The 8638-nt window shown below is 33.6% G+C and overlaps 2 protein-coding genes across 2 annotated transcripts; both read left to right on the forward strand.

Moving 5' to 3' along the window:
- Positions 1–2376: 2376 nt before the first annotated feature.
- LOAG_18507 (eukaryotic translation initiation factor 3 subunit G) lies at positions 2377–5133 on the forward strand. Its single transcript, XM_020451167.1, has 8 exons — positions 2377–2438; positions 2708–2757; positions 3104–3186; positions 3447–3617; positions 3704–3784; positions 4030–4266; positions 4492–4679; positions 5005–5133. Exons 1-8 carry the CDS (start codon positions 2395–2397, stop codon positions 5015–5017), a joined length of 867 nt encoding a protein of 288 aa, XP_020305071.1. The 5' UTR covers positions 2377–2394; the 3' UTR covers positions 5018–5133.
- A 243-nt stretch (positions 5134–5376) lies between these two features.
- LOAG_18508 (hypothetical protein) lies at positions 5377–7321 on the forward strand. Its single transcript, XM_020451168.1, has 4 exons — positions 5377–5562; positions 6048–6232; positions 6508–6597; positions 7006–7321. Exons 1-4 carry the CDS (start codon positions 5418–5420, stop codon positions 7138–7140), a joined length of 555 nt encoding a protein of 184 aa, XP_020305072.1. The 5' UTR covers positions 5377–5417; the 3' UTR covers positions 7141–7321.
- Positions 7322–8638: the final 1317 nt, after the last annotated feature.

Here is an 8638-nt window from a genome sequence, read left to right on the forward strand (position 1 = left end):
CAATACAGAATTGGTTTCTTCCAACAAGGAAAAATGTTTTTTTTTTCAAAATTTTATTCCCCCCACAAATTTAATTTTATACAGTAAATCAGGTAAATACTATTTGTCATATTCACCCATTGCTATATGCTGCGCGACTGAGGTCACTCAACGTATATAAGTGTCATTTGTTGCACATCCCTCAACTTAATTAAATGTCACTTGTTGCACATCCCTTAACTTAAGTAAGTGTCTGTTCATGCACTAGCTATGTCCTGTTCGAATAACCCCAAGGTCATGCAACTCAGTTACACATCAGGTAAATGCCGTTTATTTTTTCCATCGATTCACTGTGTGCTGCATGAAACTTCAGGGTCAAACTCAGTTGCACATTATTCAACTTAGCTAAATGTCATTTATTGATTTACATACATTGGCTGTGTCGTATGCGAGTAACCTAATTTACATACATTGGCTGTGTCGTATGCGAGTAACCTAACCTAAAGTTACACAATACTTACGTTAATACTATTTATTGGTCTTTATCCATTAGTTGATGTCCTATTTGAATAACCTCAAAGTCACCCAATTCAATTATATATCACTCAATTTAGGTAAATGTCATTCACTGATGTCCACCACCATTGGCTGTGTTCTGAGCGGGTGATCCCAAGCTTATGTACTGTTAATAACAGTAGTCATAAAATGGATGATCATTCAACTTGAGTGGACCTGTCATAGAGTAGTGAGGAAATACATTTGCACCTGAGGGAGAGAGAGAGAGATCTAGAATTACGCAGGAGAATATTATACATATTGTTCAGGGCTAATTACCGCCCATTGCAGCATATTCAAATAAGAATGACCTCAAGGTCAAACAATCGACCAAATTGTTGGTCGTTTTACATCATTCCCTCGCGAAGTTCTTTATCGTAGCAAGACAACAATTTTTTTGTTCTTCGAAATTTTTTCTTTTAACGCAACAAATGCAAACAAATCGATTGTTTTATTTATCGGAATTTTTACTCCGACCAGTTGAGAATATTCCACCCAAGTCTTTTCTAATTCAAAAAATCCATAAATCCATCCTTTTAACCCAAAAAAAAAAAAAATCCAACCTTTTCAATATTTCATCAATAACTTTCTTACATTCATGTTGTCGAGTAATTATTCATTATTTATTTGATTCAATCAATGTATTCGCCATCGATCGAACGGAATATTGATCGCTGTATATTTCGCAAATTGTCACATTCGTATGGCAACATTCATATGACAACGATAACACTATTCGCAAATGTTCTCTCTGGAAAAGTTTTCATTACATTCATTAATTATTTCGAAGTATTAATAAAAATTTGATGAAATATTTGCTTATATAACAATTTTACGATCATCTCCTACTAAATTCATCTCATTATCACATCATTATTTATGCTTTATCATCAAAATCTCTCTCTCTGTTGAATCTTTTGATAGCTTTTTTTTTCCTTTTGTCACGTTGCGTCAAGGAATTGACACATTTTACTTATTTTTAATTTCGTTTATCCTTTGCTACTCATAAATTTGCATTATTTGCACATCTTCCAATTGAATCCTCAGATCCTCCTCCATCCCTCATTGTAATAAAAAAAAAGAAAAAAAGGATATCCCAAGAATTTACCCATCAATATTCATACATTCAAGTAGTATTCATCAGGATATGAGATTGATTGGTTGCATAATCACCTTAGTTCGGTTTATGTTACTTTGACGGCGATGGTTTTACACTGGTGTGTTTTGGTTTCGGCGTGTGTAGGTTGTTTTGTACGAGTATCTTGAGGTCATGTGCGGTTTGTTAGGGTAGAATGCGAGAAGGCTTGTTTCCATGCGTGCAAGCGCGCAAACATGCAAGTGTGCTGCAGATGATTGGGCGTTAGATAAGGAGGTATACTTGATTGAAAAACAGCAGTTATGTAAAAAATCAAATGCACATGATTGAGCGTTATCGATTTGTTACAATTTATGAAGTACTGACTGCATCATTCATGTATATTTATTACTAACAAGTTATTGACTTAAATGTGATGTTGTGCTATCGGTTGTCATTTTATTTATAGCAATCATATGAAGGTGACTGATCATTTCTTATTATTTTGTAATTATTTAGTTAAATTGTTGTCCATGCTTTTGGACCACATAAAAGTGACAGGAAAGTAACAGTTAAATGTCTTCAACGAATTGTGTCCCTTTATTTTAACACTGTGTTTTACTAGTTATGTAAGTCCATTGTTAGACTGTAGGTATAACCAGTGAGTCGTAGTGTGTATAAGTCTTCATGGGATTGTCAGTTAAGACTGCGTTAGAGTTCACAAATTTTTTCCTTTATGACATGTTGATAAGCTGTATGATTATCTCTTTTAGATTATTGAAAATATGGCTGTAACAGCAGCAAGTACTGCACCTCCACTTCCTAATCTGTAAGTTGTATAATCATTAACATACCATTTATTGACCATCAATATATTTCTGTAATATTTACGATATATTTGAAAAGCTCAAGTACCGTGTTATGTGATGTAGTTGATATGCTCCTTTGCATTGCATTTTATAACTTTACTTATAATCGGAACAGCAACTAAAAATTTTGGGGTTAATGCGAATATAGAAACACTCATCCTTTAGAAGTAGTGCAGTTTTAAAGGTGCTGTACATTGTTATACGTATGATTGCTGCTTATTTGTTACAGAAGTTCTATTTCTGCCATTGGTAGTTGGGCTGAAGCGGTCGAACAAGAAAGTAAGTCGCCTTATCCTTTTGCAACTTATCTTATTTATTAAGTTGTGTTCAACTGCTCCAATTTTCTGTCATGGAGCTGATAAATTATTGCGTTGTCGAGAAGTATGTAGAGATCAGAATGTAGAGTACGACTACAGGCATTTCTAAAAACTATCACTTTACGTTATTCGACTCTCCAAAACTTTGGAACTAAAATATATGCTTATTTTATGGGAACAGACACAAGTGTGTAATCAAGAGACCTGGGAGATAAGGCAGATAAGTTTAATGCAGAGAAAGTATTTTAAACTCGTTTTTCTTATTTGAAGTTCTTTTACTATAGCCGTTTTTTTATTAGCTTTTTTAGCTTTGGGTGGAGCTCATGAATCAACAAAAGATGGTATTAAAATTGTTACCGATATCATTTCTGATGATACTGGCAAATATAAGGTCAGTAAAGTTGATGTGAATTCTGGTTTAATATCAGTGACTTTTTTTTTTTTTGAAAATTGGCAATGATTTTTATATTTAATAGATTTTTATTCATAAATAGAAAAGTTTGCGCTAAGAAGAAATATTTGTAAAGCGAGTATTTTAAAAATGAGGTAGGGAAGTTCAAATTTGTACAATCCATGCAGGATGAACCAAAACGCGGGTGCAACAAATCCCAAGCAATTTTTAATTCTGTGCTATTTATGTGTATATGACAGGTTGTGACAACTTTTAAAGTTGTGACAAAAAAGGTGTCAAGACCAATAGCAGAGCGGAAGAAATGGAAGAAATTCGGACAGTGTAAGAATGATGGTCCTGGACCGCATGTGTCAACAACTTATGTGGCTGAAGAAGTTCTTATGCAATTCATTAGAAATCGTGCTGGTGAAGTAAGTAATGATTTGTTCTGATTTACCTTTTTTGGTTTTATTTTGTAGACTATAAATAGCTGGGAGCGCAACAAGTGTAATTTTAGCAACAACTCGATATCGGTGACGAGGGAACTAAAGTTGCAGCAACAGCTGGAGGGTCATTCACTCATTGTCGCTACTGCAAAGTTAGTTTTCTTAATTCTGTGGATGGGAAGTGAAATTTGGTTATCGTCATGTTTTGAAGAGATAGAGTCATTGCGATCCTTTTCAGTTCAAAAAAAAAGGGATTTCACACTGTACTTGTAAACTTAGAATAGCGGTTCAATTAAATACACATTTGGTCAAATCTCAGTAATTATGATTATGACCTGGTCAGTTGGGTTAATTTGGGTGCTTACAAACTAATTCACATTTTAAAAATCGGTTTTAGTCGGACGAGCATTGGTCTGTAAGTTGTCCATACAAGTCAATGTATGCGAAAGATGATGAGGAGGATCTGGAAAGTAAGGAGAAAGATACAAAACTTGGTCCAACAGTATCGGGATCAGGCAAGTATGTAGCACCGGGAATGCGTGGAGATCGTCCAGCCATTACAAGTGGTGCAGAAAGGAGGTCCGAGGAAAATACATGCAGAGTTACGAATTTACCGGAAGAATGTGATGATGAGGTTGATTCATTTTTCGAAAGTTTGGACCACGTTGCTTTTCTTTATCAAATTTCGTCTTACTCCATCTTTAGTCCGTGTGACGTCACTACGAATGATTTAAAAAAATTTTCATATATTTTGTGGAATCTATAAATTTGAGATTATTTTCTTTATTTTGAAGTTAACATGCAGGGTCAGAAGTTGAGTGAAAATATAGAACTTCGAAAAAGTAAGCAATGGTTCTAGGAACTCCGTGCTTTATTCGGTACTGTGGGTACCGTAAATAGAGTCTTTATTGCGAAGGATAAACACACGAATAAACCGAAAGGATTCGCTTTTGTCACTTTTGAACATCGCAGTCAAACAGAAGCAGCAATACAGAAGTTAAATGGATATAAATTGGATCACCTCGTGCTGAAAGTTGAATGGACAAGGTTTGCTTGATAATATTATCCATAAAGCATGAAATAAGTTCATAATGTTATCAGTCATATCAACCCAATTGCCGACTGGTGTTACTGACTACCAGTTGATAAAGGATGAAGCTGTTTGAAATGTTAAGCTACAGATTGATCGTGCTGTACTTCATATTTAAAGTATTGGAAAATTTTCTTTTTTTTGCATTTTTTATCTCCATGAGGAATTTCTTATACTACTGTAGTGTTTTTGTTAATTTCATCGCTAAGAAAATGAATTTGACTTTGAGCTGAATGATATTTAAGGTAAATCAAGTTTACCGAGTGTTCTTTTTCATTTCAGACCAAACAATTAGTGGTACTCCTCAGCAGTAGTGGTATGTGAAGTTGAATGGGATTTGGAATTTCATGATTTTTGCTTTGGTTGTATTAACCTACAGTGATTGTGATTTGAATAAAGTATAAAATGGCCTTTTTTTTGTACGATTTTGATGAGAAGTTTCTATCAATATTTACTCGAGCAATATAGTTATATGAAATAAAATGATGCATTTTTTTAAAAAAAATCATTCTTTGCAGACCTTATAATTTGATGTGAAATTCAAAAAGAAAGGGTAGGGGTAGATGGATGTTCGGTTTGACTGGCTGGCATGTTTTTGCTGTTCCTTTTTTTCAGTGAAACAAGTGGGAATAAGTTTACGCTGCAAATTATATTTTTCAGGACACCGATGCAACAGTGAAATCCTATTGCCTGAAATGGGTTTGCTTACAATTTTGAAGAAACAGCGTTTAAAGGAGAAAGAACTACGAATATTAGTTCTAGGTCTAGATAACAGTGGGAAAACGACTGTAGTGAAGAAACTGAACGGCGAAGAGATCGATGAAATTGCACCAACTTTTGGTATATTTAGTATCTCCGAAGTACCATAGGTTTTACAGTCAACCTTTGTTGCACTGGTCATTTCTGAACACTTGACTTTTTCCTAATTTGTTTTAAACTTCCCCCAAGTCTTCAAAAATCTAAAAATCTCAAGTACTTATTAATATTTCTCAATAATGCTATTACATCATTTAAATAGCCTATCTGATTATCATAGCATTAACCTGCAAGAGAAACATTAAAGCCAGTGAACTGTCAATATTTTTGAGTAGAACTAGTTACTAATTCTACCTAAACATTTTGACAGATTAATCCGTCACTGGTCCCATCTTTTCCAAAAACCATGATTTATACCATTACTTTTGCATAAATGTTACCGGACATTCTTTTCCACACTCAAATTTGTGGAACCCTTTTGGGCTTTCTAGTATTTGTTTCGATTTTTCCATATGCAAGTTACAGAAAGACTTGAATATTTTGAGATTGCTTGACATATGTTCTTACAGGTTTCAATATCAAAACATTAGAATATAAAGATATGAAATTGAACATGTGGGATGTTGGTGGTCAAAAAAGTTTGCGGTCATATTGGCGCAATTATTTCGAACAAACAGACGGTGTTATATGGGTTGTGGATTCTGCTGACATTGATAGAATGGATGATTGTAAGCGTGAACTTGGATCATTACTGGTACGATATTATGCCATTCATATCATTTTACGAATAAAATATTGTGAGGTCCTCACCTATGTTTTTACTATCTTTTAACTAGAACAAGACTTTATTAACAATATCAAGGAAGGTGGCATAATTGTTTTGTATTAGTACAGTCAGTATACTTCCAGTTCTGATCCTTCAAGTGCTGGTTTAGACTTAGTCACCTCCACATTTGTTATGCTTGTCATGTAAGCGGACAAAAGCGTACTTGGAAAATTTTCTGTTTTTCGAAGTCTGAGAATTTTAAGGTGGAAGAAAGGCTAGCTGGAGCATCACTCTTAGTTCTTGCCAACAAACAAGATCTGTCATCCAGTGCAGGCTCAGGAGAAATTGAAGAGGTTAGAGATGTTTCATTTTTTTTCTTATGAAACTCGTTTATTCATTTTTTAGCGTAATATTACTGTTCAAAATATCAAAGCGAATATCATTGTTCCCTAAATTAAGTTTCATGGATTAATCTCTTAAAGGTTGATTGATCCGATGAAACAAATTTCTTAACTTAAGGGTAAGATTTTGTTGTTAATATATAAGAATCACTAAGATATTTGCATACTATTATAACCATGCTGACCAAAGGATTAAGTATAGCGAATGTTGCTGTTCCCTAAATTAAGCTTTGTAAGATTAATTTACTGAAAGATGACTGGTCTGATGAAACAAGTTTCGTAACTTAATTTTCGTAGTTTAGCTTTCTTTATGTAGTTTAAAATTGTGTATCGTTAGTTCAACACCATTCAAAGTTGCAGTTATTGGGTTTGCGCAACTTAAAGTCACATCATTGGAATATATATGGATGTAGTGCATTTACTGGCGAAAATCTGCTTGAAGCAATTGATTGGTTATGTACTGATATCTCTTCTCGGTTATTTACCTTCGATTAATTTAATACCAGAATGTTTTTGGCTTTTTCTTGCTATTTGAAGTTATTATATACATCATTTGCTTTATGCCTTGCGCAGAAAACAAAAATGTTTTAAACCCAGTTAAGCTTTGACGACAATATCCCTCTTACCGGTGACTGTTTAGAATAGAATGCTTACGATGCATCACTATGTAGTGTGAAAAGGATTGTGTTGAGAGATCGGTTAATTAATTAGACGGAAATGTAAGTTTATTGGACAGAAATAATTCACCAGTATATGACTCACCGGTTAGCATAGAAAATCCCTCATACGAATTCTTCCCGCACTCGAAACTTCCCTTTCTTGACTATCTAGTTTTCGTTATTTTTTTTCCAAGTTTTAACTGCTTCTCTTAACCGTTAAGTATAAATGGATTTTCCATTGTCTTTAAGGTTAATCTTATTAGCGATTTAATATAAAATAAGCCTCTCAATACCTGACAAAGATCATTTGTTTTGGTTTAAAATTTTGTTTTAAAAACATCATTTGTTTTGGGTCCTATTTGGTTCCATCAGCTGTAATTTAAGGGTGTCCGATAGTTGTGATTTTAATATCATCTTTAAATTGATGTCTGTTTTATGCTTCTTTATTGAAAATTGTTTCGTAGTAATAATTTTTGAATACGAGCAAAGTTCTACTGAATCCCACAATATTCGCTGTCAATATCCAGGATATGGAGTTGATAGAAAGGATATTTCTTCTTTTTTCTCTTAGTTATCCGTTTACTGTATGTTATTAAAATAAATTTGAAATGTTGTGTACTTATCACTTGTATGTCTTGGAGGTTTAACTCCAGTATTATTCTAGTATTTCGAAACAGGTAGTGCATACAGATTATCTATTTTTAAACAGTAATTTGATGTATTAAATAAATTTTAATATGGAATTGGCGAAATGAAAATAAATAGGTCTAGTAACTTATGTGCTTTTATGTTATAGGTGTTATGGGGTTTTTCTTTGCTACGTCTTTACCTGTTTTCAGGAATGGACTGTCTTTCGGGTTCTTCCGTTTATTTTTCATGTTTGCTTTTAGATGTAATTAAGCACATTATCTACTCGACTTGCATGGAAAAACTGTTTGAAAAAGAGAGAAAATATATGTTATAATTCGTCCATGCAGGTTAGGATGGTTGTATTTTGCGGTGCACTCATCATTAATGAAGAGAAAAGTAATATTAGGGCATTTTCTACGTGATTAAATAAGAATTATTACCTGTAGAAAGTTATCGATGTGAGGAGGTGAGCATATTAATATTTCTTTAAAATTATCGAAATTCGCTGTTCATGCAACCTTAACATCAGCGTAGTGGTAACATCAGAACTAGGATAGATAGTGTGTTAAAAAAAGATCACTTGTACGGTATGCGTATAGCATAACAAAACTTTCCATCTCATCCGTTTGATTGGAAAGGAAGCCCATCATGCTAATCATGTATCAAAAAATTCGTTCCGTTCTATCTGTTAATTCCTAGAGGTT

Source organism: Loa loa (genome assembly GCF_000183805.2).
Source record: "Loa loa unplaced genomic scaffold supercont3.338, whole genome shotgun sequence".
NCBI lineage: Eukaryota > Metazoa > Nematoda > Chromadorea > Rhabditida > Onchocercidae > Loa > Loa loa.